This window comes from Mytilus californianus, unplaced genomic scaffold, assembly GCF_021869535.1.
Source record: "Mytilus californianus isolate M0D057914Y unplaced genomic scaffold, xbMytCali1.0.p SCAF_1, whole genome shotgun sequence".
Lineage (NCBI taxonomy): Eukaryota > Metazoa > Mollusca > Bivalvia > Mytilida > Mytilidae > Mytilus > Mytilus californianus.
In genome coordinates this window covers 23,833,781-23,846,365 of record NW_026262581.1, presented here as the reverse complement: position 1 = coordinate 23,846,365, position 12,585 = coordinate 23,833,781, and the positions used below count along the sequence as shown (strand labels likewise).

Here is a 12,585-nt window from a genome sequence, read left to right as displayed (position 1 = left end):
ATGGTCGAACCACAGTGGTTTGTTACAATTTGCCGGGTTTCCTATCCTTACGAACCCTGAAAAACTTACCAGGCCAGGTGATAAAAAATCTGTCTCCCCTTTTTATCCCACCAGAAAATCAAAAGGTTGTCTCCTTACACCTACATAACAAAACATATACAAATATAGTATCATTGCCAATGTGACGGCTCTTCAACAGAAACTAAAAACGTAGAAGTTAACAACTATATAGGTCACCGTACAGATTTCAACAATGGGCTAAAAAGCCAAACTGCGTAATAAGCTACAAAAGGCCAAAATAGATAGACAATATCTGACAAGGGTAGAAATGTTCAGAATGTTGAAAAAAAAATCTACTGTCCATTTGCATCAAAACTGGCAGCTGACTCATAGGAGTTGTTGCCTTAAAATACAGATTTTATTTAACCATTTTTTTTTCTTCATATTTCTTGAATTTGCCTTTTTATCTCGAAAACTGTAATAATTAAAGAGAAACTTAAATCTTATTAAAAAGTTATTGCTTTTCAATGATGATTTTGATCCAGTTTTTGCAAAAACTTGGAAACTCTAAATCTTGGGTAAACTCCTTATATTATACTGCCTGGTCTCGTGGTAGCGTGTTCACCTCAAGTGCAGAAGGTTGTTTATTTTGAACCCAACCGGGTAAAACCAAAGACTTTAAAGTTGGTATTTGCTGCTACTCCCCTAAGCACGCAGTATTATTAAGGAGTAAGAGCAAATACTGGTTTGTTCAGAGTCAGAATAATGTGTCAAGGTAAGGTGACATGTCTCTCTGAGAACTAGTGTAAGAGATAAATTAGTCCTGGTAAAAATTGTCTGGTCAGACAAATATAACTAGTATAAAAAGTCCACAGATACAGAATTTACTAGTATATTAAGTCCGATGTCAGTAAAATATTATTTATGTCCCCAGACTAATTTTCCTAGTCCATGACATCACTATTCCTAGGTAAAAATGTCCAGTTTTTCTAATATTGTATGCAACATGTCAAGTATATTTGGTGTATGAAAATTTTTAAGGATGTACATGTTAGTCTGGCATGTTTTATTCGACCTTGACCTCATTTTTATGGTTCATTGCTCAATGTTATTTTTTTGTTTTTTGATCAGTTTTTCTATTTTCTTATTTTCAAATTAGCAATAGGTCAACTATATTTGGTGTATGGAATGATTGTAAGGTGCATATGTCTGACTGAGAAGTTTCATCTTACCATGACTTTATTTTCATAGTACATTGGACAATGTTTAGTTTTTGTGTTTTTTTCGGATACTGTAAGCAATAACATGAATAAGGCCCCTATATTTGGTGAATGGAATGATTGTGAGATGCACATGTCTGTCTGGCATGTTTTATATGACCTTGACCTCATTTTCATGTTTCATTGGTCAATGAAAAATTTGCATTGTTTTGTCAGTTTATCATATGCTTTAAGCAACAGGTAAATTATATTTGGCGGATGTAACGATTGTAAGGTGTACATGTCTGTCTGGCAGATTCATATAACCATGATCGCATTTTATGGTTCTTTGGTCAATGCTAAGTTTTCTTGTTTTTTTCATTTTATCAGATATTATAAGCATATGTCTACTTGTTGGTGTATGGAATGACTGCAAGGAGTCATATAAAAATAAGAAGATGTCTGTCTGCCAAGTTTAATATTACTGTGACCTCATTTTCTTAGAATATTGATAATATTAAACAGCAAAAATGATGAGCAAGACAAGATATAAAAATGATCCAAAATTGTCAGTTGCCTACTCATTATGTAATAGTAGTTATTGTCATTAAATGATAATGTTTACCCTTTTATGTGTAGGGCAAGAACATTAAAGATAAAGGGAAACTATAAACAAAAGAAATTATCAACAAAAATAGATTTACAGACGTCAACAAAACCTAAATGGTAAGTCCACTTCTATAAAAGTTATTGCCCTTGAATAATGTTTATTATGAAAATAAGATGTGGTATGATAAATGAGAAAACTATCCACCAGAGTTCAATTAAGTGGATGTAAGCAATGCAATTACTTATTAGAGGCCAATGATGACCTGTAAATAATGAGAAAACCCATACCCTATACATGATATAGTCATCTATAAAAGACACCACAAACAAAATTTAGAAAAAAAACAATTCAAACTTCAAATTTACCAGACTAATTTATAAAAAAAACAAGTTATGAAAACAAATATGACGGACGTGAACCAACATCAACCACTGAACTATGTACAGGCTCCTGATTTTGGACAGGCAAAATATAGCAGGGTTGATATAAAAATAAGAAGCGGTATGATTGCCAATGAGACTTTTCTCCAATAGAAATCAAATGACATTAAATTTAACAAAATTAGTTCACTGTACAGCCTTCGACAATGAGCAAACCCTATACTGCATAGAAATCTATAAAAGGCCATGAAATAACAAATGTAAAACAATTCAAAAAGGGCATGGCGTCATTTAAAAAGGGCATGGTGTCTATCCATGCTAAACATGCTTTGGGGGAAACACCACAAAGGTGAAAGCTAAGTGCCTGATTTTTGCACAAAACAATAAACAAAAAACAAATATGATATATAGCAACAATTGACAACCACTGAATAATAGGCCCCTGACTTGGGACAGACACTTACAAAATGTGGCATGGTTTAACATGTTTGCTGGCGCCAAATCCTCCTCTAATTAAGGACAGTGGAGTAAGTGTCAGTTCAATATAAAAACTATAAAATCAGTCAATATAAAAACTATAAAATCAGTTGAAAAGGGTTTTTTTCTGCTCTTGGGTCAGGTTATTTTGATACATTCCCGTTTTCATTCTCAATTTTATTAACTCATTAGAATGCAACAAAGCAGAAAAACAGCTACCAAAAACACAGACTGGATGTGGCTGGAAATTTATTCTTTCCCTTTAACAAAAAAGACACAACATACAGATCTATTAGTACTCACAGTTACTGACAGCTAATTCAAAGCAAATATCGACTAATAAAATAAACATTTAGTGAGCACCCAACCCACCCCTAACCTGGGACATTGGTTTTAATAACAGCACAACATTTGAACAAACTGTAAACATTTGTTGCAATTGGCTTAACTCAAAAGACTGCAACAAGGCACAAAAAACAACTAATATGAAAACCATAGACACAAAGCACTGAAATAAGAGTTCTTACAATTTTAAATATTCAAATGAAATTTTTATCAAAATGTACATAAACATGATAAAATAGCCATTTTATTGCTGTATTTCTCTTCATTTATAATTTTTGAGTTTTGTGTATTTGTAGGTCAGACATCTTGGTTTTCATGATCATCATTCAACAGGTCAATACTGAACAGAAAACTTAAAGTTGATATTTTTCTACATAGTGTGTCTTTTTTATTAATTTGAAATGGAATGTGTTTTTTTCCTACATAAGAAAGAGGAAATTTCAACATGATGACTATAAACAAAAAGGAGTCATATCATCATGATCATAGATGCACAAGAACTTAATCATGTAAATGCAACAACGTAATTATCAATTGAAAGAAGGGAGGAATGAAAAAATATATTAGTATTTTATTGTCCAAATGAACTTGCCACTCATTTAAATCGCTCCATCCAATAAAGATGTACGGAGGAAGATTTTTGAAAAACAGATTGCAAAAATGTTTTGTCTAAGAATTGTAGGAATATTCTAGTGGATGAAATAATTTATTTACTTGACTCTTATATAGTGGACTGAATAATTGTTCATAGCAAGCTGAAACAAGAAAACTAAATCTTAACAGGAAAAGTGTTTATTTTATAAATTTGCAAATATAAATGTAATATTATGAACACCACAAAGGTATAAGATTCACATCCTTTGCATATTCATATATTGCAATGGAACTATAACAAAGAAACTTTACCTCACGAAAAGAGTAAACTATTAACTGTGCTTTGTCAATTTATTCAGTCAGAATATGAAATATTTTTTTCAGTTCTATTTTTCATAATAAAAACAAACAAGACCAAGATTTCAAATCAATATTTTTTTCTTTTATTAAGACATGTCATCATTTTATTTCAGTTAAAGGATTTTATTTTTTGACTTTAAATATTATTATACTTTCCAAAATAATAATAATCTTTATTGTCATATAAACAAATTAAAAACATGTTTGTGACAAAATGAAAAAAACCAAAATACACTCATATATATATTACAAAACTTTTTACTACCAAACAGAATTCATTGTAACATACACATTACTGTATATTTATAATTTGAATTCCATAGGATTTTATTTTGTCCCATGGGATATTAAAAATCCCATGGGATAATTATAGTCCCATGGGATTTTTTTTGTCCCATGGGACAACAAATATCCCATGGGACTACAATTATCCCATGGGACCCAAAAAAATCCTATGGGATTTAACCAAAATCCCATGGGATAATGGTAAATCCCATGGGATTTGCCGTATCCCATGGGATATTGAAAATCCCATGTTTTTCTAAATCAAATTACAAAATATATATAATAATAACAGCAGAAAAGCAATGAAATTATTGAATCCCATGTAATTCCGCACATTTTGGTTATATACATGACACTGTAGGTCTAAGGAGAGGCGGCGGCGGATTTGCAAATGAGTGTTTTGCAAATTAAAAGTGTCCAGTGTTTATTCATCATTACATTTTGTGATAAAAATAGTATACATTTACATGAATCAGTCCCTCACCCTCAGTTCTACATACGTTTTAACAAACATAACCTTATTTATTACTTTAAGTTAGATTGATGGGTTCAAGATAGAAGACATTCTTTTTATATTTCAAAAGATGAACGCCATGCACAGTATTAAATGAGGGATGATTTTTTTTACTAGCAAGAAGAAAATGTGTTTTATCCTGCATTGTATAACATTTATTAAGCTTTCCAAACGCTGTGAACATACTGCTAAGGGTCGTACATTATCTTTCTGATGTTATTGTTTTGTCTTCTTGTTTTTAGTAGGTTTGTTGTCTACTGACAACTGCGCCAAATCGCCTTGTGTTTTATTATACGACTATATTTGCATCTTATGATTTCAGTATTCGCACCAACACCTACTGGTAAGTCTTTAACGTTTTAAACTAGAACTGCAATTCAATTCTTTGTATACATATCGTTTATGTACAGATTATGTTTGTTGACCAAAGATGGAGAAACGGTATTGCTGTTACGGTGTATTGATTAACGACATATTTCAACTGTCGAATTACTTTACAGATGTGTGCACTCCGAAAAATCCCATGCCAAAATTTTAGCTATTAGCAGGATCTATGAATGATATTTCATATTTGTGCCTATGTATACAGTTTTTTAATTACATTTATTCTTAATCTTTTTTTTTGTAGTTTACCAACATATTATCAAATATTTGCACGTGAAAATTGAGACAAATCACCAGCTACCGACGTTTACTAGTGGCACCGTAGTGTGCATTACGAAAAAAATGCTCAGTACATGGTAAACAAAAAACTAAAATGAATGGGAATCCAAATGTATATAAAGTTAAACAATACCAACAATAAATGAAAGGAATCCAGTTATAACATATTCTTTTTTTTTCTCTCAAACTTTAATAAGTATGCTAATTCATAATATCAGGTTGCAAAGCTGGAGCGGACCTGGTTTTTCTGGTTGATAATTCTGGCAGTGTTGGGTCAACAAATTTCAAAACCACTCTGAAGTTTATGTCGGACATTGTTGATGGCCTAGATGTTGGCAAAGACAAGTTTCAAGTAGGAGTGATAACGTTTCACACACCAGTGAAGGCGGAGTTTAATCTTGACAAGTATCAGAATAAGAAAGATATCAAGGCTGCTATAATGTCAATCAAGTATGAGGGAGGTGGAACAAATACCGGAAGTGCTATCAAATATCTACATTCGACTTCTTTTTCCCGCTCGTCAGGTGTGCATCTAGAGTATACTTAAAGATTTGTAACTGATTTACAAGGCAGACACATCAGGGTCTGGGTGGGGGTCCTTAATTTTTGTATTCTTTAAATTTTTAGGGATTTTTTCAATTCTTAAAAACGGTTATTTTATCAAATTCAAACAAATCTGATGAAATGATTTAACTTTAAAGTATTAAATTTTTCTTGATGCTATCTTTGTTCTGTACCACACATCTTTCATTTCTGTAACCAGTATTGTATTACCTATATTTCTTTTATTTTTTAGAGTTATCTTTTATATGTCCCCCCCCCCCCCCATTATTTTCTTTCTGCTCATTTTTCTCTGTTTTTTTGTGTCATTATTCTGTATTCTTTAAACCTCATCCAGACCCTCAGACATGGACACAATCCAGTCGCACAGGCGATCATGACAAAAAGTACTGTTAGAATAAATTTCAGTTTTTTTTCCTTAAGTTTGTAGCAGTATCGTTCATGTTGCAGTTCAAATTTTTAACAAACAAATGATCATGTGATGAAATACCATATACACATAACATGTTAAAGTTTATACATGTATCACATCCAACAGCAAAATTCTTTTCAATCTAAAAATATTCTTGTTTAATCGAAAAAAAAAAGACTGAAAGATCATTTGTATCTAGTAAATTCTCACCCCTATCACTGGACAAATGATAATGTATTTGTTTCATAACTATTTCTGCATTTGATTTGATTTCTTAACTAGACTGTTTAAAGGCTTTTGATGGTTTATAAAAGATTTCTCGTCATAATAACATTAACGGTACCAATTTTACTGTACCAGATGCGCATTTCGACAATCAATGTCTCTTCAGTGATGCTCGAGGCTTAAATATTTGAAAATCCAAAGCCTATTTAAAAGATGAAGAGCTATAAACCAAAAAGGACAAAAAAGTATAGCTAAAGCCGGGCAAGGAATCAGAGCTTTGCATGAGGGAGATACATTCCTTAATTTAAAATAATTTCCAAAATTTTGTAACAGCAAATATTAAGCACAAAACCCGTATTTTCATGCCACTACCGAAATACTGGCTACTGGGCTGGTGATACCCTCGGGGACTATCAGTCCACCAGCAGAGGCATCGACCCAGTGGCAGTAAAATATCATGCTATGTGTATATGGTATTTCCTAAGTGGTAGTCAAATATGCGTGTTTTTCTTCCATTTTAACATTGCTTTGAGTAATAAGTTACACGCAGTACATTTGCAAGTCATTAATGTTGAATGTTTTGTTGTTTTTATTTTTGTTTTGCTTGCTTTGTGTAAGCAATTTTAAACAGTTTGAATCCAATGATTTTCATGATTTAGGCCATAGACCTGGACACCCAATGATCGGAATTTTAATAACAGACGGATATTCTTCAAACAAAGCACAGACACGAGAAGAGGCCAGGAATGCCCGACTCAAGGGGATTAAAATGTTTTCTATAGGAGTGGGTAGTTCCGTGGATGCGACAGAAATCCAGAGTGTGGCCAGTGAACCTAAGAGCCAGTTTGTCTTCACAGCTGCAAATTTCAACTTACTGAAATCAATCAAGACTTTAGTCTTGAGTAAGGCTTGCGAAGGTAGGTCTAATCATCTGTTAATTTTTAATATATGTTTTTTTTTCAAGTCTACACAATCGGTAAATAAACCAACCAATCAGTCAATTGTTTTCTAACAATTAAAAATAGATGTCATTTACTAAATCACGCTAGAAATTGAAAAAAAAAAAAAATTAAATAAAGAATGACATATTTTTAATAATTAGTGAAAGCTACATTGTATTTATACATATTTACCAAATAAAATATATGTCAGTACAAATATTCTACAATCATACTACACACACAACAATATATATTCAAGAAGTAGAAATATATACTTCAATTGAAGATCTAAGAAAAACAATTATAACACGTACTATTAAACTTCTGAACAAATTATAATCTTAAGAATCAAGAGTACGGAAGATTTTGTAGTTTTGATGACTAGTTTCGATTGTAAAAGTCCATTTTTAAATTTTCGACTTTGTTTCCTATTTTTTTTATTTTTTTTTTTGGCAAATTGGTTCAACACCTAGGTAGGATATACTGCGTTCCTGCCTGTAGAAGATAGATTGGACGATCATGGCATTGGTCTATTGTAACGCATCTAACAACAACAATTTGACTTCGTATTTTCAAAGAGCATCACAAATGAGATTGCAAAATAAGTGGTAACGGAATAGAAAAAGCTTTTAAAAAAGCTTACATTGTTATACGTTCACCAACACATTTTTCATTAGGCTTCAGTAACATTGAACACAGTGTATAGGGATCATTTCCCTTTCCCTTAAGATAAAAAATAATGCTTTTAAAGGTCGGTAATTTGAAAATGGACTATTTTAAAATGTAAATTCAATTTAATACTTATAAATATATGTTTTGACTTTATTTACAGTCGCCGATATAAGTAAGTATTCATATTTTTCTTTGCATATATAATTAAATAAAATACCTTTATGAGTTGAAAATATGACTGGGGTCAAGGGTCTGATTGCAAATGTTAAATACATCTCAGATTTCTTGAAACAGTGTTCCGATTTAAAGGTTTTATTCTGCAATGGTCAAGGCATGGTTTAACAAAGTTGCTGCAGGGTCTGATCTGGTATTTCTAGACTATAATACAAGATCTTTTATTAGTTTCTTAGATTCACATAAATTAAAGCCAATTCAAGTGTACACACGATCGACTTTAGTGAGCATTTCAAATGGTTGTATGCGAAAAACAAACTTTATATTTTCACATCAATGAAACATTCTCTAAAACACCCAAACAAATTATGAGTTGAATAAAAACAGTATTATGCTAATATTTAAACTTGTTATTTTCATTCGAATATCAAACTTTCGTCACAAAATGTGTAAATATGTAATGCAATCAAGTATAAACGATCATTTCGCATCTTCATGTGAATTTCGAGCTCACAAAAAATAAATCTAGGGTTGCATACACTGCTGCGGCTGTTCCGTTTTTATTTTTTTCACATTTTAAACCGATTTTGTTATGCATATGTACCTACAGGGCTTTTCCATTATGTGCGTGTGATGTGCGCATAAAAAAAATTATATTTCGATATTTTATTTACAAATGAATCAGTTGGCAAATTATTGTGATGCAAAAGAGGCAATTTGATTTCCTTTCTTGTATATTGTATGGGCAATCAAATTTCTAGATGAGTCGCAAAATAATTATTTGTATCGAATATTAGAGCTAGAAACACTTTGAAATGTTTACCAGCTTTAAAGGTACAAAAAACTGTATCACACATATAGAATGAATTTCATAACAGTGTGGACATGGACACCTGATATTTAAATGATATCGTGTCGGTAACTGACTGTCGACAACAAAGACTTCACGCAATTACAGTATGTCAGGGCCTCTCAATGGGGATATACATAATTCCTATTTTACACATGTCCATTCTTAAAATCATTTTTCTGCATTAAAGTTTATAGGAATTTGTTTTTGAGTATATTAACTTATATTCATATAATCACAGCAAAAAGTTTCTTTTGAAAGAATGAGTATATTCAGAGGTGGTATCACCAAGTAATCGAGAGAAAAAAAGAAAGAAAAATTCTTTTCTGGCAATAAGTGAAAAATTAAGTAGTGTGTCAGTTATAGACAAGTAGTCCATCATACATTCCAAATCATTCAGTGCATAGGTCAATCGCCAAAATAAACAAAATGCTTTATTTGTAAACAAACACTAGCACATGCATTGACGGGGCATACGTATGCTAAATAATTATACATGTCCGTATAAGGAAATATGCCCGACCTGTTAAATGCAGCTGTTCTGTTTCATTTGAAAAAACGAATGTACGGATAACAGCGATTTAATTTAGAATTGTACTTATTCTTTTTTAATTTGTATTTCAGTATCTATCCATGAATTAAATATATTCATAATACCTTTTATATTAGAATATTAAAAGCGTGCACCCAGTTTAAAGGTTATTATTACATTGTTACTGTTATGTTGACATATTAACCTGTACATTATCTCGTGTTACAGTTGACCCCCCCCCCCCCCCCCCATTAACATTGAAATGGAACATGAAGCTCCCTAAATTCACATGTCAATACATATGTTACACAGTATATAACTTAATTTGTTTTATTTTGGCAGCTTGTTGGGGCATGACTGATTTGGTATTTGTCCTTGAAGATTCTTGTCATGTAGGGAAACAAAATTTCCAGAAAATGTTAGACATTGTTGAAGATCTTGTCCAAGAAGTACCGGTTGGTAAAGGAAATGTCCAAGTTGGTGTCAATACATTCAGATGTACTGCTAGTACAGCATTCCAAGTTGGAACGTATAAAAAGGGGAAAGACATCATTAGAGCTGTTAATAAAATAAAATACACTGGAGGAAAGGTGAATACTGGAAAAGCTATTGAATATACAAGGAAGAATAGTTTCCCAGGTAAATCATATATCATTTAAATCTCGTCCTGAAACTAAAACATTCGCAACTGTTTCACTGGCGCAGAGTGAGACAGCAGTCAAACAGTCATTTATTATTTTGATTAAAAGGAGACGTGGGGGCATACGCAAATTAAATAATCACCTAACGACATACTTGCGCATGTTTAACTATTATTATCAAATTCTTAAAATGTATTTATTATTCTTAAGGATTTTTGTTATAGTAAATGTAAAAATAAGACGATGTGGTATGATTGCCAATAAGACAACTCTCCGCCAATTTAAGATCTAATGACGTAGAAGTTATCAACTATCGGTTTATGTACGGCCTTCAAATATGAGCAAAACCCATACCGCAAAGAAAGATATAAAGAAACTCATCAAAATTACAACAAAAAAAATGATGTTTCCAATAGTGGAGCAGGAACTGCTCACCCTTCTGAAGAAGTACCTGCGATCACCCAATTTTTTTTTGGTTCGTGTTGCGCACTCTTATGTTTTCTTGGTATAGTGTTTTGTGGACTGTTGTCTGTTTGTTCGTCTGTTTTCTTTGGCCATGATGCTATCTGTTTTATTCTAATCTATTATTGTCTCTAAATGTCTAGTTTTTATGGGAGACGAATCTTGTAAATTTAAATGTATCCTTCAGATTCTCGCAGCAAGGCAAAGAAAATGATGGTCATACTAACAAATGGGTCTGACAAGGGACTTTCCAAAACACTGGGAGAAGCACAGAAGGCAAAAAACAGTGGGATAAAGGTGATGGTGATAGGCGTTGGCTCCCATACTAACCAGGAACTTTTCAAGGAGATGGCAACAGAGCCATATAACAAATATGTATTCTCCGACTCAAGCTTTGATCCTCTACGAAACATGCGAGATGTTCTTATACAACGGAAATGTTCAGGTAATTAAACTTATAGAGAGTTATTTGTCTTTTAGCCATGTGCAAACAAAATATTTAAATATAATTAATTCGCAATAGAAAATATTTGTACTGTACTGTGTAAAATTACAGAAATTTAAAAAAAATGATGAATGGTTTTGCATTGTTGCAATCACTAGGAATTACTCTCTTAAATTAAATGTTCCTTTCCAAGAAACGGTTAAAAAAATCAATATAAATTGAAATGTTTCTTGAACTTCAATTTCGTTGAAATTATTTTTTCTTGTTAAAAAAATCAGTCTTTCCGGTATATTTAAGCCTATAATTTAAGTTCCACGATTACAGTTATAATAATTCATGATTTCTTAACTGTTATTTCCTTCATTTGTTTTTCTTATTTTTTTCAGCCTAAGAGTTTGCCTACAACGTGGATGGTTAGATGTCATGGACCGATACAAAAACTAAACGAAAACTAATTATTTGCTTTCAAAAATTAAATTGCATCTTAAAACTTATGTTCATTGTTTGACAATTATATAAATTTGGCGCCAAAACTAACATTGAAATATGCAGAAATATGAACGTTGGTTAGGAGATCTGGCCTATTCATGTACGTTTTTTTACCTCAATGAGACAGCAATCTGACTTCAAGAATAACCAGAGAACATTTATAGAGGGCAGTATATAGTCTTCAACAATAGATAGGCTTCTGTACACTATGTCAAGCTTTTAATCGCCATAATCAATCCTTTCAATAAACTTATTCTAAAAGGTTACCAATTCAACACTGTAATTAGATCTTTGAATATTGTTTTTTTTTGGTATAAATATTGATTTTGTCATCAGTAAATTAAAATCATACTAAAGATTTGTTATACACATATCCATTTTAACGGTACTACAATCTGTCGATACCTTTATTTTGGCGTTGCACAAGGTCATGTTCTCTGACTGTTTATGACGTCTTTACACTAAATCCATTGGATGTTGGATGTGTACTGATTGATATTTAAGTCTTAGATACATTAATTTTTTAATAGTTGTTATTGGCTTTGAATTAGCTGTCAGTAACTGCGAGTACTCTCAGATATGTACTTAGTGTCCTTTTGGTTGTTAGTGATGAGAACGGATAAATACCCTGCCACGTCCGGTCTGTGTACATCCATTTTATTTGAACTTTGGTGGATAGCTGTCTCATTGGCAATCATACCACATCTCCTTATTTTTATATAATAGATATAAGATGATGTGGTACGAGTGCCAA

The 12,585-nt window shown here is 32.0% G+C and overlaps 1 protein-coding gene across 1 annotated transcript in view; it reads left to right on the top strand.

The window, feature by feature from the left end:
* Nucleotides 1-11,836, top strand: part of LOC127717525 (cartilage matrix protein-like) — a 49,624-nt gene extending 37,788 nt beyond the window's left edge. Inside the window, exons 5-11 of the mRNA XM_052223207.1 lie at nt 5,087-5,107; nt 5,646-5,951; nt 7,285-7,542; nt 8,399-8,410; nt 10,137-10,433; nt 11,085-11,342; nt 11,729-11,836. Coding sequence (XP_052079167.1) covers nt 5,087-5,107; nt 5,646-5,951; nt 7,285-7,542; nt 8,399-8,410; nt 10,137-10,433; nt 11,085-11,342; nt 11,729-11,733 — 1,157 coding nt within the window. The 3' untranslated portion in view covers nt 11,734-11,836. The remainder of the gene's footprint in view (nt 1-5,086; nt 5,108-5,645; nt 5,952-7,284; nt 7,543-8,398; nt 8,411-10,136; nt 10,434-11,084; nt 11,343-11,728) is intronic.
* The last annotated feature ends 749 nt before the right edge of the window (nt 11,837-12,585 follow it).